The 26497-nt window shown below is 36.6% G+C and overlaps 1 protein-coding gene across 5 annotated transcripts in view; it reads left to right on the top strand.

Annotated features, from left to right (window-relative positions):
* Window positions 1-26497, top strand: part of celf4 (CUGBP, Elav-like family member 4) — a 117131-nt gene that overhangs the window by 15383 nt on the left and 75251 nt on the right. For all 5 annotated transcript variants that reach the window (XM_065244070.2, XM_065244068.2, XM_065244069.2 and 2 more), the window contains exon 2: window positions 17742-17824. In XM_065244070.2, coding sequence (XP_065100142.1) covers window positions 17742-17824 — 83 coding nt within the window. The remainder of the gene's footprint in view (window positions 1-17741; window positions 17825-26497) is intronic.

Here is a 26497-nt window from a genome sequence, read left to right as displayed (position 1 = left end):
ACGGGATCGGCAAAGTACCTCGATCCGGGATTCGAACTCGGGTCGCCGAAAGTGAGTCTGCACCATATGTCGGAGCACTGCCCACTACACCATCGGCCAAAAGTCATTCATTTTCAATAAGAGCCGACGGCGAGCAGCGGGCAGTACGTTTTAGACGGTGTGGGTGTCGAGGAGAGTTGGAATCAGGGGTGCGTTTCCCAAAAACATCGTTAGTCAACTATTGTCGTAAGTTTTGTCGTTACTGACAAAGTTCAATGATTTGGTGTTTCCCGAAACCATAGTTTGCAAGCTGTACCCAAACTTGTGTGGTTTGAACGATAGCTCTTCACCTGTCTTTTCGAAGCATAGTTCCTTGTTATTATAATATGTACTTATGTTGATCATGCTTTTGAACAAAGTAAGTTATCTACATAATAACAAGGAAGTATGCTAAAAGAGTACATTCCATATCCATTAATCTGAATATATAAAAATGTATTTTACATCTTTAAGTTTGAAAACAGATTTAAAACGCTGCATTTGAAAACTGGGCATGTGCGCAGACCTACGAGCATTAAAGGGATAGTTCGGCCAAAAACGATATTAAACCCATGATTTACTCACCCCCAAGCTGTCCGAGTTGCATGTCCATCATTTTTCAGACAAACACATTTTCGGATATTTTAGAAAATATTTTAGACCTTTCAGTTGATTAAATGTAATGTTACGGGGTCCACCCATAGTCCACGACCTTCAAGTCCAAAAAAAAGTGCGTCCATCCTTCACAAATTAAATCCAAACGGCTCCAGGATGATAAACAAAGGTCTTCTGAGGGTATTCTGAGCGGTGTTGTTGTAGAAATATCCATATTTAAAACTTTATTAACGAAAATAAATACCTTCCGGTAGCTCCGCCATCTTAGACTCCTCTGCACAATTTGTTTTTGTACCATTAAAGCCGACCCTGGTCTGCAGGCGACCCATAATGCCTTGAGGAACACAGAGGATGGACGCACTTTTTTTTGGACTTGAAGGTCTTGGACTATGGGTGGACCCCGTAACATTACATTTAATCACCTGAAAGATCTTAAATATTTTCTAAAATATCCGAAAATGTGTTTGTCTGAAAAACGATGGACATATGCAACTCGGACAGCTTGGGGGTGAGTAAATCATGGGTTTAATATCGTTTTTGGCCAAACTATCCCTTTAAGACCCTGGGGAATCCCTGAGAGGAGTTACGTAAAAAGGAACTTGTGTATAAATTAAATATCATTAAAAACAACAACAACAGATAACTAAATCATGATAACAAAATCAGTCATACGGTGCAAAATACGTTATTTACAGCAGTTATCTGACATTAAATAAATTTGAACGGATTTATTAGTACTCCACCTCCCACGTGACATCATCAACTATGTTGTTAAACCAACATGGTTCAAACGCCGAATGTGTGACAAAGTTGTATGTTTTCATGAAACAGTCATGACATGGTACTTAGTTCGTCCAACTATGCAACCTACTATGGTGGTTCAGCAGCAAGTTACGTCATTGTTTGGGAAACGCACCCCTGCTCAACTTTATGGTAATGAGCTATGATGAGGTTCCGTCAACCAATCAGAGGATGGAAACATTCAGAGGTAACATAACAAAAGGCAAAAACTTTTTTTTTGTTAAAGATCAAATTCAGAACGATTATCAAAACATACACAGAGTTTAAAATTAGTAAATAACATTTTGGCTTCAGTTTTTTTCATAAATTGGATAAATTGCGGTATTTGCCGATTAACATAAAAATTCTTCAGAAACACGTTTTTTATGCAAAGGTTTTTTCTTAATTGACGAGATAACTTGTCAGTGGCGGGGAGAAAGAGTTAACCTGCTTCAAGATAAAATGTCTAGTTTTGTCAGTAAGCCTTTAAAGGCACACAAGGCAAGTCTGAGTATAATTTCTCTACTAGCTCCCCCTAGTGTCTGGGAGTAAATGCTTTCTATATCTGAGACTTTACAGACTGAAGGACACCGGGTCGGATACAGCGAACTTGCAAGTGGGGTATTCTTCCTACAGACGGTAGGGGCGGGCGAGAGAGTCTTCATTCGTCATGTAATGAGTCATTTAACCATATACCGACTTACGAAGATGATTTATTAACATAAAAATGCTGCCTTGTGTCCCTTTAACTTTTCCTAAAGTGTTGTTCGACTTCAAAAGCATGACTGGCTAGGAAAGCCAGTTTGGAGGCAACCACTATTTTTGCATGTGGCACAAAAAGTCTCACCTAGGTGAAATTGCTATCCACATGATCCATTCAATTTTCCTTTGTTGCTTTCTCAGACGGTGTCTTCCAAGAACCTGAATGTAAATTTAATTGTATGCGCTGTGTTTCTGTTTTCCCTGCAGATCTCAAGTTGATTCAGACACATTTAGGCCTGTCTAGAGATAGCAGGCTACATTATTGTTCCCCACGGAGCATTATGGCTTTGTAATGATGTCTTAGGCTTTGATAACGTCAAAACTAAACTCCGCTACTTAAAATATGCTGCTTTTAGTAGGCCAATTTCAAGACATTCTTGTCTATGAAAACCACTCTCTGATAATGATGGGTCACAGTGGTCATCTAGTCATCCAACAATTCAATTAGTGAGGTTGACTGGTTAATCTAGATGAGGTTTTTTGTATGTTTATGTATATTTTAACTGCAGCGCTGTAATTGGCATGGTAATAGTATGGTGTGCTTTATCTGTTAGATGGTTTGCATGATATAACCTATGTTTGAATGTTGCATCTCATCACATTTTGTTTTACCGTAGCATGCAAAAAAACTTTTTCACTTTAAAAAAATGGTTCTTCTATGGCATCATGTGTATGCACATTTCATTGCAGGCACCCAGTAGCTTGCATGGTCTGCCCAAGAGCATTACATTTCCAAAAAAGTATTTCTGTTTGAAATCGACACTCTGCAGTCCCACTTATTTAAGGAGGGGAAGATACTGTTGAAAGATCCGGGAGCTGGTTTGCCAAATAGATAAATATGACGAGTTATAAGGATTGTGGCAATATTTTCAAGCGTCGGTAAGATCAGCTTAGCTGTCCTCCTTTTAAAAGAGTGAGGAGCATGGGTATCAGCATGAAGCAGCCGCAAGGGCCTTCGCAGCATTTGTATGTGTGTGCGCCCGAGTTTAGGAGAGCAGCCATAATGCACTGCATCCTACAGAGAGTCAGGCTGCCTTCCCGTCTGGGGCCGCGTTCATCTCTCCCGCCTCCGACGCACACATTGGAAACGATCGCACGTGTGCGTTTGATAAAGCGTTGTCTGTTTACAAATCCTATTATGTGCGTTTTTCGTGTCCTTGGAGTTGATTGCCGGTCCATGTTAGCTTTAGTAAACGTCTTAATTGCGTTAAATGGGTAGAAAAGCTGGCAGATTAGAGACCATTAATGAGCGTTGTGCGAGCAGGCGTATTCCCGGGATGGCACTTTTGTTGGCTTGGCAAGAAAGAAGGGAGAGAGTACGCCTGCTTCACCTTGAAACTCGAAAACACTGGAGAAACAGGTCATTGTGTCTCTGCTGAAAAGAGGTACACATCGCTCTCTCTCTCTCTCTTTCGCTCGCTCGCTCTCTGTGCCCTTTGCAATCTCTCTCGGTCTTCCCATCTGAACAGCAGATAAGCTCACAGAGGGAAACTTTAAAAGACTCTCCATTTGTGTATAAATAGCTTAGGATGAATTATTGAGGGAACTGGGGTTACTAATAATCCCTCAGGACCCATTCGACAATGACACAGGGAAAACAATTACGCAGGGGTTTTCTTGAGAAAGACTGGATGGAGGGATTGAGGGGTGGGTTTTATGAGGGGGTGCTATAGAAACCCCTAACAGGCTTCCCGTCTTGGCGAATAAAACCAATTAAGTCGGTGGAATCAATGAGCCTATGAGTGGTCCCGGAAAGCAGAGCGTAATGATTCATGTCCTCCGCTCAGAACGTCCCGTCTCTTTTGTCCACACGGTCGGGAGGACACTGACGGAACGAGACAAGGGGACAGCGGGGGAATATTAAGGAGCTGTTTGTGAGTGCCGGTGTCAGCGCAAGGACGGCACCGATAGGGCGAGAGGTGCAGACAGACGTTGCGGACAACCGGTCACACACTCAGTCGGTCTTTATGTACTTGTGTTTGCACAGGGGGCGGATTTTGGATCATCATCGTATTTATCCACCGTTTTTTATTTCTTGATTTCTGTCAACACGGATTGGTCACTGGGTGGCATTACTGTCGCTGAATGACTTATTGTTATTGGTTGGCATTGCAACATGTTGTAAAGTAGCTTTTAAAAATCTCATCACAAAGATTTTTTTTACTGACAGCGTTTAATAATAAAATGCAGCGGTGTATAATAAATAATATCATGAACAAAGTACAGTACTACCATCATGCATAATTTATGTTATGTTATGTGGGAGTCTGGTTTCTGTCAAGGTTTTCCATCACTTCACCTTAAAGAATCACGCCGACCTTTTGGGATTTTAGCTTATTCACCATATCCCCAGGGATAGATACGTCCATACACTCTTACGGATGTGTTAAAAACAACACATTAGTGTTGAATCCACCCATCTATGTGTTATTATTGAAACAACCCCTTTTTGTGTTACACAAAATCAACACAAAACGACACATAATGTGTTAAAATTACACATAATGTGTTAAAAGCTTAATGCATAAAGATGTGTAAATCCTTTCTAAGACTGTAGTACAAACCTTTTTCATCTCTGTGAGTGCCGTAACTCTGTCTGACCACCCACCGTTAGCCTAGCTTAGCACAAAGACTGGAAGTAAATGGCTCCAGCTAGCATACTGCTCCCAAAATAACGCCAACATTTTCCTATTTATATGTTGTGATTTGTATAGTCACATTGTGTACAAATAATGTCATATGAGATCTTTTAAACGTATACATACTGGGAACTATATTCTCAGAAGACGAAGCACTGCTACTTGGGCAGAGTGATTAACACCATAGGCTTCTTGGGTGTTGCGAGCAAATGTTGGCGTTATTTTGTCACTTATAGGAAGCAGTATGCTAGCTGGATCCATTTATTTCAAGTCTTTGTGCTAAGCTAGGCTAGCGGTGGGTACGTCAGGCAGAGTTACGAGACGCACAGAGATGAAAAGGGTACTGTATGCGGTTATTTAACTTTGGGGTGTACGGTGAATAAGCTAAAATCCCAAAAAGTCGGCATGTTCCTTTAACATCTTGGAGGTTTTTGTCTGTGGGCATCTTTGTAAAGCTGCTTTGAAACAGTATGTATTGTGAAAAGCACTATACAAATAAAATAGACCTGACTTGACAAGCTGTCGGTATTAAACACGCTTCCGCACACCTTCCATTATAAACCGAAATAAATGGATCTTAAATTGATTTTTTTTTTACTGACCTCACCAGTGCGTTTTTTTTCCTCCCTCTCAGAATGTACCAAATTGTTGATCTGGCATCTACTAATATTCCTCCTGTCTGATTTATGGATTTGTTTTTTTGTTTTTTAATCTTTAAAACATAAATATGGTCTGTTTCACTTGCATGGAGATCTCTCTGAACCACATGATGTGGGTTCAGAGCCACAGCTTTCAAATGCAAAAACTCCAGACCTTTAATATCCTTTATTTATGAGTACATTGTTTAACAAATAGACAATACCTGTCCATAAAATAGCTTTTAAGTCTACAGTTCCTTCACTTTTGGTCTCTTTAAAAAGGGGGAGTTTCATATTAAACGGATGTGAATATCCTCTAAGTTAAGCTGACAGTGTGCGCTGAAAGCTAATATTCATGACTGTAACTGGAATACATTTTGGTAAACAGCTAAAATAACACAAAACGTGCCTCTGTTTCGATATTCATGGAAGTGACTGTACCTTTAAAGGTACAAAATGGAATCTTAAAGGATTAGTCCATTTTCTTAAAAAAAATCCAGATAATTTACCCACCACCATGTCATCCAAAATGTTGATGTCTTTCTTTGTTCCGTCAAGAAGAAATTATGTTTTTTGAGGAAAACATTTCACGATTTTTCTCATTTTAATGGACTTTAATGGACCCCAACTTAACAGTTTTAATGCATTTTAAAATTGCAGTTTCAAGGGATTCTAAACGATCCCAAATGAGGCATAAGGGTCTTATCTAACGAAACGATTGTCATTTTTGGCAAGAAAAATAAAAAATATGCACTTTTAAACCACAACTTCTCGTCTTCCTCCGGTCCTGTGACGTATGCAAAACTACGCCCCAGTGTTTCCAAGTGTGGAGAAAGAGGACCGTTCCGACGTTGTGGTATGTGGAATGATAATAATTAATGTCTTTGTGTCAGTTTGTTGTTAAAATGGTCAGCAAATGTGCGTTTCATAGATGTCACGCGTGACCTGTCGACGTCATTACGCAATTACGCGAGGTCGCCCTGGCGCGTCACAGGACCGGAGGAAGACTAGAAGTTGTGGTTTAAAAGTGCATATTTTTTATTTTTCTTGCCAAAAATGACAATTGTTTCGCTAGATAAGACCCTTATGCCTCGTTTGAAATCGTGGGAGTCCTTTAAAACTGCAATTTTAAACTGCATTAAAACTGTTAAGTGTTGGGGTCCATTAAAGTCCATTAAAATGAGAAAAATCCTGTAATTTTTTCCTCAAAAAACATAATTTCTTCTCGACTAAACAAAGAAAGACATCAACATTTTGGATGACATGGTGGTGAGTAAATTATCTGGATTTTTTTTTAAGAAAATTGACTAATCCTTTAAGGTTCCACCCCAACAACAGAAAAGGTACAGTTTTGTACGTACCTTTTCTTCTGCCAGTGTGTGTCACATGTGTTTGTAGATTTAGTAGAGAGAGTCGTTTTAATTTGATGTTATACTGTAGGTATAGACGGTGTGTGTGAATGTGTGAAAATATATTTATAGAGCGTAACTGGAAAAAAATACAGTTAGTGTTTCTCTTGTACTGTACCTGTGCTAGTGAATGTGTGTGGTACTGTTAACAATGTTCAACATCAAAATCATACTGCTTGATTTATGGTGTCTCTTGATTCTTTAAAATGTTGATTTATAAGAAAAAACATGCTTAGAGGACACATTTCACCCTGAAGAAAGGGTGAGGGGTAAAAGGAGAATGAGAACGAAGATGAGATCACCGTGCTCCCATGAACATTATCCACTAGTGTCCTACACATGCGTCTTATCTCCCCTTCTGCAGACACCCATAAGGGACACACACATACACGAACAAAGCTAGAGATGAGCACGAACTCAGACTGTTGGAGTAAATAAGCAGGAAGACTGACAGCGAAAGAATGAAATGAATCTAAACATTCACGATACGAATCATTTGGAGTTAACGAAATGTGACCGGCCGCAGTAGTCTTCGTTCTACTGTCACGGCATTGGAAGAGTTTTGCAAAGTATTTTCAGCTCAGCAATAAAAATGAATCAGGTGTCGCTACCCTGTGAGATACAGAATCAACTAGTGAAATCTAATCTGGATTAGTCACTATATTTGCCTTTTCCTGAAATATAAGAATGATGAATTACAACAATCTACTGTATAGAGAAATGGTCGCAATGCTGTAACAGTGAATGATTTTACATATCTATATGATGAATATAGTTTGACTGTAATGAAGATATACCTGGAGTTTTATGTGTTGGTATGAGTTATCTTTTTGGGAGGCGTACCTCCTATTCCCAGGTCATAAAACTTTAACTACACATTTTCTCGGAGCAATTCAGTTTCAGTTTTAGTTAAGACTTAAATATAAACACAATCTAGTACTTTAAGTCAAACCGAAACGGCACTAGTGATTGTCTTATTTTCCCCTTCGTGAAGTATATCCGGGTTAAACGGCTTCTGAAATGAAAAAAGGTCGGGCTGGACTTGAATTAATCTATTAAGAATTTATTATATCATTGAAAGTTGGGCCATGTTGCTATTTGCTAATCTCTGTGATCTTTTCCCAGGCCCCGTCCACCTGCCATACCCCATGTCCATAAGTAAAGCAAGATTGTTTCAAGGAGGGGAGGAGATTTGCAGATTTGATTAAAGTTTACGAGGGCACTTGTTTTTTTTTTAAATAATAAAGCTCACAGATAAGTAATATGTAAAAAAAAAAAAAAATACCACAATATTCCCAAAAATTGTAGTTTTTAATTTCAATTTTATTGTAACTTGAAAAATGAATAAAGTTCTAGGTTAATTTATTACCATTAAATCTGCAATGTAGTAAATCAGATACACATTTGACCTTTTTTCTAACAACCCAAACACCCTGCTGGTCACAAAAAAATTAGACATTGCATTTTCTGAGAGAAATATTAATGCTTTCCTTAATAGGTAACACTTGAAGCGGTGTTCATAAGACTCACATGACACCTTCATAATCATGACATGACACGTGTCATTAAAATGAAGGAGATTTTATGCACGTTTTAATGCAATGATGACATTGTTTGAGATGTCTTTGTTATGACAACTTGACTTTATCAAGACAACATAACTGACCACTTTTTACCAGTGATACAAATTGAATTTGTCATTAAAATGTCATTAAGTGTTAATACTATGTCATATATTTTTATAACAGCATCATGAATATTTTTCTTGACCTCAGCTGCAGTGGTACAAATATAATTTGTCATTAAAATGTCATTAAGTGTTAATACTCTGTCAAATAGTTTTATAACACCATCACAAATTTTCTTCACTTCATAATGTTTTTTTTTTTAAGTTTCCTCCAGGTTTAAGAAATAAAATCAATCATCTAATAATAATAATAATAATAATTAGAATGTATAAAATTATGTTTTATTGCATTTGGAGACCAATTCACAATTAAATGAAAACAGGACAATAATGGGTTAAGCCATGCAGTGTTGGGTCCATATCACTGCAAAAACAGTTAATTACATTAAAATTAATTAAATTAATTAAATATTTAGGGGAAACAAGTTCTGTTAGTTGTCATATTGTGCACATTGACGTGTCTGTTGCATTTTGTTATTGGTATTTAAAATTATTTGACATAGTAATAACACTTATTGATATTTTAATGACAAGTTCAATTTGTACCACTGTAGTTGAGGTCAAGCAAAATATTCATGATGCTGTTATAAAACTATTTGACAGTATTAATACTTAATGACATTTAAATGACAGATTAATGTAATAACCCATAAAGCTAGGTAGTTTCTTAAGTTTGATAATTATTCTGCTATGTCACGTTTATGACAGATTTATGATAAGTTTGGTTTATGTCAAGTTGTCATAACAAAGACAATTCAAACAATGTCATCTTTGCATTAAAAATGACATAATTGGACAATTGACACTTAATGACAGTTGTCATAAATGTGCATAAAATCTCCTTCATGTTCATGACACGTGTATGTAGGTGTAATCAGTGTTCGAATTGAAGGGGGTCTGGGGGTGTCCCGGACCTCCAGAAGCCTTAAGGGACCCCCCATAAAGCACAAAAATATAAATTAGGGGGGTCCCCTGGTTTTTATTAAAATTAAAATACTACATAAATTTAAAATCCTCATTTTGCGTGTCACAAAGCGATACTGTCCGTTATTTGTCCCAATTTCGCAATAAAATAATTCAAATGACTTCTGTCTGAAATATAGAAACTCGCAAGTGCGCCTCATGCTGTTTTCTGGAGGAATTGACAGACGAGTTAATGTCTCTATCTGCGTGTGGAGTATTTTTTATCTCAGTTGCGGTAAGAATCTTTAGTAATCTTTAGGTTTAAGGGTTTTTTAAAAAATCTTCTCAAACAATTATTTCATAACAGTGGCAAAGCTATTCACTCAGACTGACGGCTGGTCAACCCAGTCACACAAAATATTTTATTGGGAAAGCAGAAGAAATCACGCTTAAATGATAATAAATGATAGTCTCTTTAATACTTAGCCTATCGCTCAACTACGCATCTTTCAGAAATAAATAATTTGTAGAAAGTATCTTTTGCATGTGTTTTTTTAAACCTTTGAAAAATGTCGCATGGCCGAAGTGGGACTCATTTTCAGCCCTGGAGTTTCATATCTTAGACCGGCCCACTTTAGTTCACCACTGACTATATTAAAATAATATAATGAAATCCTCAGTGCACTATTCTTTGCAGCCTTGCAATTAATATATTTTCCAAAAATATAATTTCCAATTCAATGCAAATAGTCTAAAACAGTTATGATTTTGCCATAATCGTGCAGCCCTACCATAAGGTATTTTAATATTATTCAATTAATCTTATTCAAAAACTGCTGAAAGGGAACAAATGTTTTCCCCTATATTTTTTCCCCTAGAGTTTTGCATGAAATAGATGAAGAATAACTATTAATAGATTAATCATTGTTACATATATAACTTACCGGTAGATATAAAAAATACGACGTTTACCTTTTAGAGGCCGTTCGAATCAAGTTGCGCTCAAGTTTATTTTAAATCTAAACGTGCGGCAAGTGCACTCAAATATAGACGCGTCTAAAACAAAACTCGTGTTCACAGGCGACCGCTTTGAAAAGCAGAAGGCGGCGGCGCGTCATGCGTTGTCCATGCGTTTTAAATGAATATGGACCCTAATTATGATTATGAACGCAAGAATTACTTCGTGATCGGAAGTTGGGGCACAATCAACTTGGTCATAAAGCGGTGGGGACGTATACCACCCGCAAATTACGCGAGTGGGGCTGCTGTGAGTGCTGGGGACAGCAACCTTGAACCTGGTGGCATGATAACTATCTTTAAAATTATGTATCTTTAAAAAGATTAATTATATTTAATTTATACAGTGAAGAAAACAGTGTTATTATTCATTTGATTCTATTTATGTACCTAAATACTATAAGATCTTGCTTTATTTGTAACTTTGTTCTTTTCTATTTTTATATGCTCATAATTTCCGAAAATTATTCGATCTATGACTCAAAAAACGCAATGTAATCATCAATTTATCCACTACTATATAGTGAAATTATGTAATTTAAGAATGAGTCCACCCTATTTCACCCCTATTCTGTTTAAAAGTTCTGCCCTTGCCAGTGTTTCACACTAATTTGAGGGGTAAACATTTTTTTAGAGTTTGAGTTAAGGGTAATTTGGGGTTTCTTTGATTAAAACCAGGATCAGATGATTGTTGATCAAGGACGATCACATCTTACGTTGTGAAATCACAGCGACCCTATAATGAGGGGGGTGGAGCTTAGCCGGGGGTGGGGCTTAGCTAGGGGACCCCCCATAAGCTTTGACATAATTCGAACACTGGGTGTAATGTCAGTCTTATGAACACCCCTTCAAGTAAAGTGTTACCAATAAATATTTAAAAATATTATAACATATACAATATAATATCATCATTACAAAATAATTTTTTTTCTTTTTTTTAAGGCGTAAAACTTGTTCTTGTTAATCACACATGCAAAAATGAGCGAAGTTCTTGCAAGGTGAGATTGACAAAAAATTTATGCTATCATAGAGAATGAAAATCTGTGGGAATCTAAACATTTTTAAAGTATGAAGCTTTAAAACATCAATAGCACAAAATCCTCAGCCCTAGAATGTAAGTTTTGAAACAGAAGTAAAAATCTCTCTGGTTCTGTAGATCAGGTTCTGATCTATAATTGGAAATATCCAGGTTTTATTACAACAGGCCATTTATACATTCATATATGAAAAATAAACAACTATTCACAGTCTATTTACATTCTCCACAACACCTTGCAAGTGGGTAATCATTTATTCATACAAATCCAAATGAAAGGTGGTGGTTTCAGCAGTCCTTTACATGTGGATGTTTAAATGTGTCCTGTATCAGGACTCAAACACTACAACAAAACATAAAAAGCCCCCTGGGGTTTTTATTTCGTTCGCACAATGGAGAATAGAGAGCAATCATTTATAATAATTGGTATACATAAATTACTGTCATTACTTAAATGTGTAACAGTAAATAGTTGAAAAAAAAATCCTGTACAGTTTTGATAATTATCACCAGTGCACCTGCAACCTACACGATGTCATACAGTATACCGCAGATAAAAAGATCCTGTTCAAATCGATATGTGCTGATCAGACCTTTATTGTCTTAAAAGTCTGCGTGAATGCATTCCTGTCATGTTTGTTTATGTCATTTTATTCACCCAGGACTGTCAGTCTACGAGTGCGTATCAGTTTCACGGTAGCTGAGATTGAGCAAAGGTAACAAATTCCCAAAGTTCCCCTCCGGCCTTTAACACAAGCATCCCCCACAGACCTCGGGTAATTTAAATAAACTGCCCTCCGAGGTCTGACTATTCAAGGTCTTCTTTGCGCGTCTCTGCCCTGCCTTCACCTCCAAACAACACGTCGTCTTAAAATATTTAATTGGAAGCAGTAAACCCCTGATTAAATAAAAATGCACTTTGAAGAGAGCAGTATGAGCACAGAGAGTAATATGAGAAAGAGAGAGAGAGATCTTCAATTACTGTGCCGAAACCACGTCGCGCTTTTTCTTATTCAATAAAATAGGCCTTAAATATTCAGGAGCTGTTTCTGGGACTAATGAGTCCTCTCTGTGAGTGATATTATTCCAGTGGAATGAAGTGGTAGTGAGAGAATATCTGAGGAGGTCGCTGGATGCATTTCTAATGGGGTCTTATACTAAACCTGTGTCCCCCTGCACCACTCACTGCCGGCATTAAACAACTTGAGAAACATTTCAGGTGAACTCCCCATGCAGGTAACAAACTGAGTGGAGACGACAGAAAAGAATAAAGGGAAAAAAGAAACTAGAAAAAAATATGAAGAGAAGGGGAAATAATGAATAGATATACAGTACTGTGCAAAGTCGGCCACCATGACAGAATTAGATTTGTTGTTTTTGCAATGTTATAGTGATCATATATAATTTATTTTCAGTCTCTTTAATAGAATACATCCAGAAAATACAGGAAATGTGTATATAGTAGGGGAGAGTGGGGGCGAAAGTACAATTTTTCAGAAAAACGCACTTTTTACAAGATAATGTTATTGACAGAGATATATATATTTTTAGCTGTGGTCAATAAATCATAAGTGTTGTCTATCAATACCAGGTGAAATTTTGTAAAAATGTTAAACGACTTCTGTATAATTTCACTTAAAACATAAGTAGTGACGACCTGCAGGGACGAAAGTAACACAACAAAACAAGATATATTTTTGTGTTTTCATGTGTTTTTATTAAATATACATGACTAAGACCTTGTTAATATGTAACTGCAAACATATTTTGTAATTTATCTTTGTAAAAAAAAAAAAATTACATTTTCATTTTAAATGTCAGTTTTATCAAATGTTTCAAAAGCAACCGACAGTACAAACTATAAATTGTTAAGAATAAAACATTTTTTCAACAGTTTGAACATAATAAAAATTAAATTAAATCAAATTAGAATAATATAAATTTTCAACATACAGTATACACCAGTATTAGCAGCGGGATAAAAAGTGTTACTTTCGTCCCGACAGGATCTCCTCACATTTAAACACGATTTACTTTTATTTTGAAAAAGCCTTAGAATTGAAACTTCAGGATGTGTTAGGTCATAACCTGTAGATTGATCAGTACTTTAACACATGAAACGAAAAACACAACGCGTAATAAGAAAAAATTACCGCTTTAGGAATTTACTCATCATGGTTGAAAACTACGGAGCCCCTAAGGGACATGGAGCAAAAATTAAATAAAGTTTAGTTTCGCGTGCGCATGTGAAACTATCGCGTGCGCATGTGAAACTATTGTGTTTAGTTTCGCGTGCACATATGAAACTATCGTGTTTATTTTTGCGTGCACACGTTAAAGCGAAAGCGAAAGTTTCATGTGTGCACACGAAACTTTCAAGCGCGCACATGAAAGCGAAAGTTTCATGTGCGCATGCAAAACTTTCGCGTGCGCACACGAAACTTTCGCTTTCACGTGCACGCTTGAAAGTTTAACATGCGCACGAGAAACTAAACACGATAGTTTCAACTAAACACGAAAGTTTCACTAAACTAAACTTTAAAAAAAATTCTGCACATTAAGGTTTTGCGTGAGCACGCAAAAGTTTCACGTGAGCACGCAAGTTTCACGTGAGCACGCAAAAGTTTCACGTGAGGTGTATTTTATTGTTTGTATCTCAATAAAATAGATTGAAAAATAAATATGGATGGACATTAAAACATATAAAACAACAAGTACAGTAAGTTGTTTAAACTACTGTTTCTCAAAAAAATAAAAATTAATTGTAGATCAAAAAATATTTATAAAATACTAGTCCTTACATCAGTGCAAACAGGAATTGTTTTGGATGCCCCCTGTCCATTTGGGTACACCAAATCGGTTCCCTGTTTTATCTACTGTATGGCTTTACCCTCAATGTCTTTTTCTTTCAGTGCTTTAAAATGAGTGATGGTAGGATCAAAAACCCAGAGTCTTTATTTGTTCCTTTATTTCTTTCACAAACAGGTTACTCTGGCTTTTAATCTGCAACCCTTACATTACCATCCAACCATTTACTTTTATCTTTTCTGTTCTCTCTCTCTCTCTCTCTCTCTCTCTCTCTCTCTCTCTCTCTCTCTCTCTCTCTCTCTCGTTCGTCTTTTAAGTGCTGTCGTGACCAGAGCGAAAGGAGCACTATTGCTTTTAGAGGACAAACTAATAGAGGTTCCCCATTATCTTTCTGTTCAACCCGTATACAGTATTTGCGCGCACACGTGTGCACGCTGCTGCTGTCAAGTGGGACAGGCAAGCGTGCACATGTGTCCCACGAGAGCTTTACCCTGTTCTGTAACATGACAGGCCCTCAGAGGAGTGCGCCAAGCTGTCACACCGAACTCTACCCAACGCTAATGAGTCAGAGTTAATTAAAAAAGCCAGGCAGGACTGCAGGAAATACACACACACATATATGCACACACATACATGCACTCCTGGCTGAGGTTAAACACACATAGCGGACAGCAGGGAGGAATATTGCTGATTCATGCTGTATCCTCAGGGGGGCTGATTGTTGTACAGCAGTGTGTGTGTGTATGTGTGTCCCCTTGTGTGTGTTTAGCGTCCCTGTGGCGCTGTGGCTTTTATGGTGAGGTAGAAAGAAAGCAACACTGCTTCTACTCTGAAAAAAAATTGTGCGTTAGATGGGATGGTTTTAACCTCACAAAAAGTTGCCTAAAAATGTTGTTTCCCCTCAAATAGTTTCTACAGTTATTGTTATTATTAGTAAAACTGTGATTTCTTATTTCTTAAATTGATTATTTCTTAAATTACTTATATCTTTGTCTGGTACAGGCTCAAACATAAGGTTTGTTTACATACAGACAGAGCTACCGAAGGAGCTGCTCTGTACAACAGCCAATCAGAGTAGAGCTTAACATTATTATTCATAAATCTTTCAAATAAGGTAATAATAAGTGGTTAAGCTGTTAAAATGACTAGCACTATGCTAGTTTGGTGCTAACTGGTTAACACTGTACATTTTGTGAAGGTTGGTTTACTCTGTCAGATCTCATTTAAGGTTTTTAAAAGATTAGCGTGTTACTGCCACAAGGGTTTGTCTTTAAATAAATTAACATTTTTATTTCATTTGCAAATCAGCTTTATTCATTTTATCAGCATTTGTGGACGCTATTAGCATGCAGGCAGAAATGTCAGCGCCAGATTATCATGTTTACTCAGCATATTAGTATATTAGCATTTTTTTAATATTAATGGTAGATTAGCATAAACATTAGCATCCATTAACATGCCTTTGCATATTAAAATTTGCTTTACGTACAAACGCGATGCTAATCGGTTCGGCTTTTGTTCTGTGGTTATTCCACAGTTTCTGTCCCAGTGGGGTTTTTGATTAAGTGGATGGTGAAAAGATGTTCATAATTTTTTAGCAACGTGCTCTAGCAGAGTGAGATTAGCATCACATGCTTGTTTGTAGGGCCATGTATGTCTTTAACACAAACATAAGGAAGATAAGGATGTGAAACTGTACACAATTTTTTTAACATCACACTGAGCTTAGAGACAGAGGTGTGAAATACAGCTCCATCGAAAAGACTCTCATCACATGTGATATATTTGAAAATGTACTTTTTATTTGCGTTCTCTACTACACATTCTCCTCCTACATTTTTGCCTATTCATTTATCCTTGCACACATTTGTGACCCTGGACCACAAAATCAGTCATAATAGGGTCGATTTTTATTTTTATACATCATCTGAAAGTTGAACAAATAAGCTTTCCATTGATGTATCTGCTGAAAAAAACAGCATACCAGCAAGACCAGCATTTGTTGTGTTTCACAAGCAAAAAATAAAATTTTATTAAAATATTAGCCTTTTGTGTATCAACCAATACATGGCGATTTATAGACTATATTACTGTATGCAGTTTAATATTGATAACAAAACTCATGCTTGATCTGTGTATGCAGTAAAATTGGTTGAAAACTGGTTGTGTGGACATGTAAAACTGTCTCTTGGTAATTTTTGCGCTTAATAAAGTTACATACATTCTATGTACAGTATAGAGAACAATTTAAAAAAAATTTAAAGCATTCTTTGGCACCTTTAATATCCTAATGATTTTTGGCATTACAATATTGACCCATTCTGTATAGTGTATTGTTGACCATTGCTACAAATATACTCATGCTACTTAGGACTGGTTTGTGGTCCAGGGTCACATTTTAGGAATTACATTTTCCAATTAAGGTTATATAGTTTTTCTATCCCAGGTTTTAAATATGGCAAACTGTTATTGTTTTTGTATAATAAAATGTGTCGATCTCTTGTTTTTATGTAAAGTAGCAATCTGTTACTTGGCCTCTTTATCGCCATCTCTGTTTAAAACATAAAATTGCAGGTTACTTTACAAATCTAACTTTACGTGGTGATGTAAAACTTGACGTTTTCTGCAAAATACAACCTGGCAACTCAAATTATTTATAATTATTATAAGCTTATTGTTGTAGTGTTGTGAACTGGGGTAAGATAAGTATGTTTCAAAAACAGATTTTTTTAATACTAGCCCAATAACTTATTTTTTGATTAAGAAAAGAACAGTTATGGATTACAGCTTAGTAGTGTTAGTGTTTTTAATTTAGTGAGGCAAAAGAGTATTCAATTCTAGCAATAATATAATACTGTTTATTAACCATGACAAAATATATCTGCCTATAAATCTGTATCAACTTTAAATGCATGGACAAACATAAAAAAATGTTCACTGTCACATCTTGCAGCAGCCAGTTCTTATAGCTTGAAATTTGAAGAAATTGTTTATATTAATCTTCAACACACACATTTGCACACGCAAATTTGCACACACAGTCTGTATTTCTCTGGGCTGATTGTTGTATATCGCTGTTTGTGTTTCTTTTCCTCTCAGATTGCCTTCATCTCCTCTGCTGTTTTCTTCCTGCATGTACAACACAGATGTACGGTTTATAGTGCATTTGAAGTATACCTTTCATCACTCCATGCATGCCCTGAAAACCGAACCCATGACTCTTGCTGGTGCCATTCTGTGCCAACAAGTATAAATATGTAACATAATTGCAGTACATTGTTTTACAGGAAACATAATAAAAAAATTACAATAAAAAAGCAACATGAATGTACAGGACCCAGCTTTTCTTACATGCACACCTGCTTGCACACAAACCTCCCTGGCCTGTCTTTAATGTATCTCTCTCTCTTCTTCTCTTTCCTCTCTCAGGCTGTGCCTTCCTCACATACTGTGCAAGAGAATCAGCGCTAAAAGCTCAGACCGCGCTTCACGAGCAGAAGACGCTACCTGGGGTAGGTCATCACGGTCACACCGCTACAAAAATCTTACACGTGCACATACGTATTTAAATGCACAACGCACACCTGCATGATATGCAGGTGCAGTTACACACGTGAAAACCATTATTATTTACAATTAAATATAAACAGATGTTACATTGTGGAGGTCAAAAAGTAGCAGTATTAATCTTTCTATAGTACGAGAAGAACCACGTATAGATGTGAGCGTGTTATGTGTCTGACAGGCTCTCGCGTGTGTTGTTCCTCATGGTTAAATTATCAGTGAGGTGTTGAACAGTCAGTTTAACTATAGAATTGGATACAAATCAAAATATTAAATCTGTATCCCAGTGTTCAATTTCTAGATGTTTACGTGAAAACTTGATGTTGCTGTTACTATTTGTTTACTTTATTTATTTTATGTCCGACTTGGCCTGAAAAATGAATAGCAGTGTGAAATGCTCAAAGGCATATGGTTGTAATGTATTTGTTTGGGTTTGTATTAATATTTAACATTTTTAATACAGTACACAGTGTTTTCATGCACGTCGGTTTTTGCTGTGACATCAAAATTGGTATTGAAAATCAGGAAATCATCACTCAAGCTGTCACTGGGGCGTTTCCCTTTCAAAACCACACATTTATACTTAAAAGGTGCACATTGCTACCTCCAAGGTACATATTTATTCCTAAATGGTACATATTAGACTTTTTAAAGGGAACCATTCAGACCCGGCTGCAGATATGAGATAAAAGGTGGGCCTAGTGATATTCCAGGTGGGCCGGTCATATTGGGCGGGGGTCTTTAATGCTTTAATCTGTCTGGGGTTTTAACATCGTATATTTAAGATAATTGTTAGGGTTGTTTGTTATTGTCTGTCTGTCTCGTAGGAAAAATTACAGAAATTACAAAATTATGTATCTCGAGCTGAATTGAATATTGCACCAATTTTGTGATTGGCTGTTATGTGGTGTGGGGCCAGGGGGGGCCAGGCCCACTCTGGACCCCCCGTGGAGCCGGGCCTGGTACCATCCCAATGACAGCTTTGGACCTTTTTGCTGAGAGCGTATTGGTTATTGTATTTTTGGTATTGATGTAACCATAGTACATTATAGGCAAATGTGCAGTAAATATAAAATAGATTTAAGTCTGGTTTAGTTAGCAACATCCTTAAATTATTATTACTATATTTTATTTATTTATTCGCTCTTACTTATGTTGTCACATACACTTTATTTCTACCACTTTCTATCCATATCTCTTTGGAAGAGCCTTGTACCCAAGGGCAAGTACTACACAGCACCACATTAGAGCTGTCCTATTTATAGTGTCTTTCAGTGAGTGTGCATGAGTATGTATGTGTGTGCGGTTGTGTGCATCTGTGCGCGAGCGTGCCGTATGAATGTCTGCAGGCATATTTGTGTGTGTGTGTGTGTTTGTATGGCTTTGTCCCTCCTCTCTGGATTCAGTAATACCTTGCTGTGCTTGTCCCACTAAAACATTGTTTGGTTCTAGCATACGTGTGTGTTTTGAAGTTTTTCCATTAGCTCTCGAGCAGCTCGGTTTGGTGGGTCCCGTTTTAATGACGCCTCCAGGGAGAGTGACAGTCGCCGTGGTGAACACGAAGCCTTTGATGCGAGTGATTATGACATCATAGATGTTGAACGGAGGCGGAAGTTCCACTTTCATTTTTATACAAAGAGATTTTACATTCGCTCTTTAAATGTAAAGCACAGCTCATACCGTACAGTACAGCACGCTCTGTTTTGCTCAATTGGATATACTCACAGCTTTTGTCTATGGTGCAACCGACCCAATGACTAGATCAGTGTGTGATGGGGACTTCTGTTTGCTTAAATGCAAGCACAGCAGTTTTAAATGAATTCACTGAGTTTCACGGGAGTACTTATTTCCCTGTGGAAATTGTATTGCTTAGAGATTGCTCATGCAAATCTGTGGAGACTCACATGGTGTTATCTTGCACTTAAATATCACCTTTGTATGAGGTGTTTATTCTGAAATTTCTAAAAATAAAATGTATAACTTTTTGTATACATAGTATGGGAGAGCGGGCCACAACCTAGCGCTTTTTGGTTTTGGCTCAATCATTCAAAAAATATTTGAGTTTGATTAATTATATTTTTACACAAGCAAGACACACATCTCTGCTACAAATGAACATTTGAAGTTTGTTTCTATTACTTACCATTCTTGGACAATTACACCAAATGTGACAGAAGTGCAAACGTTACAACTTACCTGTACCCCATAGGTGGGGTTAATTGTAACAGGCAGGGGGTTAGTTGTAACACTTGCTAAAAATTAAGTTTGCTGGAAAATATTTCAATACTATTTTGTTTATATACTTAAAGTGGATATTGTTTAATATCTGTCTATAATAGACAGATATCCACACTGTATTCATTCATCCAGCCCTTTTCTAACAATAGTTCAATTATAAATGGATACAAATGTCTAAATGTGTGAGAAAAAGCAGCACAATTATGACAAAACATTTTTTTATATGTGACCCAGTCTGTAATAACCATACTACAGTTTCAAAATCAAATTTTTAGATAATGAGCATCAAAGTCTGATTTTAGCCATTCATTTCATTATGATTTCAATCTTTGACGTGACCTTACTCAATCAATATTAAAGATATGAACAAAAATCAATTTGAGACACGATTTTTGATAAGACAGGCACATTTATTATGTTGGCAGCCATCAATCATTCGCGTGTAGCCTATTTAAAACAACCATAAGAATTTCGCTAATGTAGGCGGTTTTCATATCGTAAGTGCTGAGGGGTTAGTTGTAACACAGCGTTACAATTAACCCCGCTTGGTCCATAAAATTTTCAAGCCCACCAAAAAAGTTGCTAAGAGCTGCAGACATATTTCAAAACGATGCTATGTTTTAGCCAACAACCCACTTATTAATATGACATAGCATTGGATTTGGTATCTTACACACCCAACTAAGAAACCGAAAAAAAAACGTATGATAAAAATATTTTCTTACATGCCACCAAAACACTCGTTCATCATTACCTCTATGAAAAAACATTATATATTTCCAATAATTTGCAGAAAAACAAAATGCTCAACCTTGTGCAACAATGTAAACAGTCTGTGTTAACCCCGCGCACCCCTATAGAGTTCAGAGCATTTGGATTTTGAAATAATTATTTTTAAAATAATTTGAAGCTGAGACATGGTTGAGATTTCAAAAATGAAATAATTTTTCTTATTGTGTTTTTTGTTTATTCAAAAGATTTAAGAGGCAAGAGACACCAGCCAAAGTCTCAGTTTGCACTCGAGTTATTCTTGAAAGCAATCGAGATCTGTTTTTTCTCTCCAGTAGCCGTGATGCCAAAGGCCTGAAATAAGATGCACATTTTTATTGAATAGTAAACGCTTAAGTAAACTGAGAAAAAGCCAATGAATAAGTATTTTAGAGATGAAAAGAGAAAGCTTGTTAAAGAGATGAGAAAGTCATTGGATCGTTTTATCTGCAGAAGAATCTCCAGCCATCAGCCCATCTCTTTACCTCTCACTTTTTCTTTCTCTCTCCCTGCCCCTCCGCCCCCCGCTCGGCCTTTATGCAGTAATCTCTCTCATTTTTCCACTTCACTTGACAGCTTGATGGTTTTTAGGAAAGTGGTTTTTATGTTGGAAAGTTCTGTCAAGTGCACGACGGCATCGCAAGCTCTAGTTGAGCCGAGATAGGAGGAGTCAGAAAAAGTGGGACACTCCTGAAACTTCTGAATCACGTCTCAAAACTGTTAATGGCAAAGTGAAGCAGACACTGCAAATGAGCGATTAAACACACGGATGTTACCTTAAAGCCACTGTCTAACACTTTCTTCTGGTTTGTATGAAATCACAACTGAAAATAAAGTCCCCTCACTGCTTTTATTGTGCTTATCGAGCATTTCTGCCATATTCACATCACGAATATTGCAGCTATAAAGTAATGCTGGACAAAATACAGCGTTTTTATGAGTGTAATTCAGTTTAAGGTGTATTACCTACCGGCATGATACAGAAAAATAGTGGCACTTTTATTCACATATACCTTACGTTTATTGCTAGATTATTGTATATAGGCATATTATCATTTGTCATGTTTTTAGTGTTATTGTTTAAAGAGGCTACATTCGATATTTTTTGTATATGTTTTTCCTGTAGTGCACTCATAATGTTGTCCAGGTTTCCTGCTAGAAACACGGTCTGAATTTAGTTTGTATCAACATTCTGTAATGCACTGAATTATATTAAGCTGTGTAGCGTTTGACCCCACTGACCTTTTAAATGAGACATACCCTTACGAAAATTAACCATGCATTGTTATTTTCTAGTAATCATGGTTAAACTATACCAACTATACTGTATATATACAGAGAGAGAGAGATGAGGAGGAGGAAAGAGAGTTTATATTTTGAGCTGGCTCCATTGACAGGTTTCAATGCGTGGTCATGCCGGGCTCTCATGCACACTGCATTTATTAAAATCTCTTCAGGCCTTTCTCGTACTACGGTATGATGCTCAGAACGCTCTATTGATTTTGGCAGCGGGCCTCATCACCGAGAGGATGTACGTACACACCCACCAACATTCTCTTGCTCGCGTTTAAATACACACACGTGCACAAATACAAACGGAGCGGCTATTACTCACTGGAATGCACACAAATGCGAAATGTTCACAAATATGCATTCATCCGTATGAATATTCATGTAGAAATATTTGCCAGAGATTCAGTAATGCACACACACGCACACCCTTTTTCTCTTTTCTCAGTGTGCATTTGGTACCATAATCCTTAGTGCATTCTGCACAGCGTGTATTGTATACTGCTTAGCGTATTTAAATAATGCGAAACATAATGTAGCATGTGATGCATTAAACAGTAGTATGCTACTTAGGGTTCATTATGTGCATTTTTTAAATTAGCAAAGCGTCCTCTCAGCGAGAACTATGTTACATTAATCTGTTAAACAAATGATGGGTGAATGAGTAGATTGTGGTGAATGTTGTTTGTGGTTGATTTGATGAAATGGACAGTCACGTCCAGTGCATTGCATTGTGGGAAACAGTATTCTAAACAGTGTGCTTTGGTTGCATAATGTGGCACATCAACAAGGTATTTCAAAACCTGCATAATTTAGTATAAACACTGCATACTATTTTCTTTTTAAAATATTGTAAGATGGATGTCATAGCAAAACATAAGAATAAATACAATGCATGCATATGCCTTCAAACAAATATATGCATTTTATAAAACATATATCGTCCACTGACCCCTGACAACAGACGCTGACATTTCATAGATCGATGTGGATCGATGCATCATTTCAGAACTCATATAAGTACACACACACACATCTACTTGCAGCCCCCTGATGTGAGTCTAAAATGTATCTCAGAAGAAAAAAGATGAAAATGGAGAATAGATGAACACAGGACTGAAAAACATGATGGGGAAAAGAAAGAAGGGCAGAACAGGAAATGACAGGCGATGTGATTCTGTACTCTGATTTATGTTCATTAACTTACATTTTCACACACCCTCTCTCTCTCTCTCTATCTCTCTCTCTCTGGCATTTATGTGAGATCATACTACGGACCCAGAAATCCATACCATTGACCAGCCGTGCGACCTACTTTTGTAGCAGTTCTTTCAATACGTCTGCAGGCTGGTCAATATAGACCTGTTCCCTGAGAGAGGTCTGAGAAAGGAGGGGGTGTGAAGCACTTTATATGTGAAATCACACTGCAGTTCGAAAGTTATGTCATAGCTGGTTAGTCTTTATTGTTAATGTTTTTAACATTTTAGAATAATAGCAAAGTAGTTGAGTAGACTTTGAAATAACACTAATGTATAGAAATTATGCAGTGACCGACTATCCTATACAGTACAGTATGTTTTGTTAAACTATCATACAGTATATATTACATATTATACCTCTATAATACTGTATACCAGGGGTCTCCAACGTGGTGCCCGCACAGAGTCTGTGGGTGCCCGCCAAAGCACATTCTATTATTAGTCTCAATTGTAATATTTATTTATTACATATTTTTTATATTAGCTTGGCTTCTTTTATGTATGTTAACATTTTAAACAATACTAAAACAAGTAAAATAAAATAAAATCAAAAATCAAAACAAAAAAGTTTTGAGTAGACTATATCAAAAAGTAACCCTCCATATTGTTTTATCCATTGTGGTAGCCCTTGCCCACAAAAAGGTTGGAGACCCCTGCTGTATATTATATATGTTACTGTTCTGCACACTCTGCATTTAAAAAAAATGCTGGGTTGTTTAAACCCATTTCGTGTCAAAATTAAACATTTGTGACCCTGGACCACAAAATTACTGATAATTGAGACCTTATACATAATTTTAAAACTGAATAGGAGGTTGCAAAAATTAGAATACTAAGAAAATCGTCTTTTAAGTTATTACTGATAATTATTATAGGTAGGAAATTTACAAAATATCTTCATCAAATATGGTTTTTACTTAATATCCTGATGATTTTTGGCATAAAATTCTATCATTTTTATCTGAACAATGTATTGTTGCTATTGCTACATGGGTTGTAGCCCATGCTACTTATGACTGCTTTTGTGTTCCAGAGTCACATTTTTGGGGTTAATTTAACCCAAAGGATTGGATTTATTCCTTTTTGTCTCAACACTGGGTTTAAAATAACCTAGCATTTTGTGGTTTTTCTCTCAATCAGCTTTACAAGTTGCTTACTTTTGAAACGGCACTGCAAGAGATATCATGCTTTTCATTTTTTATTTTGTCTGGCTCATCCATTTGGTATCAGATTACGTGCATATTTATTTTTTTACTGATTTTAAAACAAGTATTAGCATTTAAAGGTGCCATAGAATAAAACTGTATTTACCTAGGCATGGATGAATAATAAAAGCTCTGTACGAAATAATGACATATCGTGAGCCTCAAATGCATTTGTTAACTGATTGTTTATTCGAAAAGAGGCCAAACACAACATAACATCAACTGTGATATCACAGTCGAGATGTAAGCCCCTTACAAATTTGTTAAAATGTTTACTAATGTGAGCTACTGACATGAGCCGCAGAGCTGAGCAATCAGAGCAGAGCTCAACATTATTATTCATGACCCTTTCAAATAATCCAAATATAGACCATTTCATTTAAATGACAAATCCTAGGGTTGTAAATGGACATGTAAAAACATTTCTGGATAATTTTTGCACTTAATAAAGTTACATACCTTTTAACATTTATGTATTGTTTCAATGCATTTTTTTTAGCAACTTTAAATCATGACAAACATGATTTCAAATGTATCCAAATGACTATTTTATATATATAAAAAAAGAGACCCACCCATGTATTTCTTATAGAGGTGTTCATATTATATTGTGATATTATTTTTTGACTTATTACAACCCTGTATCACGAAATTACGTACCTATAGTCACGTAATGTTTTATTATTTTCCTTGACACGTTTTTCCGCGTTTATGCATGACCATACCACGCATTTCTGTTTACGTGTCCCTGTCACGTATTGGTTACTCAATTGCGTTTTCCTATTTTTGAACCATTGTTGCTTCGGTTTAGGGTTAGATTTGGTGTTTGCATTGGGATGTCACTTTAAGTATTGGTTTATACTATTTTTTTCTGATTAATTTTTTTATATTTTCTATCTTTAAACCATGGTCGCCTGATGTTCGAATTTGAGTTGGGTTTGGGTAAGGATGTCATTTTATGTAAATTTCACCCTAAACCGAGGCGACAATGGTAAGAAAATAGGACAAAAGGTTTGAGTAACCAATTCGTGACAATGACAAGTAAACAGAAATGCGTGAGACAGTCACGCATAAACACGGAAAAACGTGACAGTGTCACAGAAAAGAATCATAGGTTTAGGTACGTAATTTCGTGATACTGGGTTGATAATTAAGCAAAGTGTTCTCAATACTGAAATGCAAAATATAATTATGCGAAATTTAAATTATGAAGGATGTATACATGAAAAAATGTTTTGAACTGCTTATAATGATGATAATCACCATAGAGAACAATGAAAATGACATAATTGATGGATTACAGTTATTGACAGTAAATGTGCTTAAATGGAATTAAAATAAAATCACAATATAAAGAATCTTCCTTTTTAGTATGCAATAAACATCTATTCTTTTTTCTTGTAAGCTGTAGTTGTTCTCGTGAGATTCACCTTCTGTCTTTCTGTGGTTGACCTCGTTCCTCGAGGAGAACCTTACCCAGAATCACCTGCGAGATCACAGCCCTTACATAATCACTCACAGCTCTGAGTGATTAAACCTGAGAGTCAGTTACAGAGAGAGACAATTTGACAGATACGCGTCTGTCGACCTAAAAAATAGATGCTCTTCTCGACTTGTGAAGCCGGTTGCCGCTACTGTGGGTGCCTGCTGTACTGATTACAACATTATGCAATCCGGAAAAGATGCTCCATGTTACGAATTCAGCGTGAAAAATGCTTGTGACAGCACGGTGGCCCAGGAAGAGAATAAAAAAATATCCTTAGCAGCTGAAGTCGTGCTGACTTCGTCTAAACATTGTGCGGGCCCGGAGCGGATGAGACAATGGCTAGGTTGACGTATCCTCTCATAATAGCGTCTTCGA

The sequence above is a fragment of the Paramisgurnus dabryanus genome, chromosome 18 (genome assembly GCF_030506205.2).
Source record: "Paramisgurnus dabryanus chromosome 18, PD_genome_1.1, whole genome shotgun sequence".
NCBI lineage: Eukaryota > Metazoa > Chordata > Actinopteri > Cypriniformes > Cobitidae > Paramisgurnus > Paramisgurnus dabryanus.
Note: the sequence above shows the minus strand (reverse complement) of the source record. Positions and strands in the feature narration are given on the sequence as shown.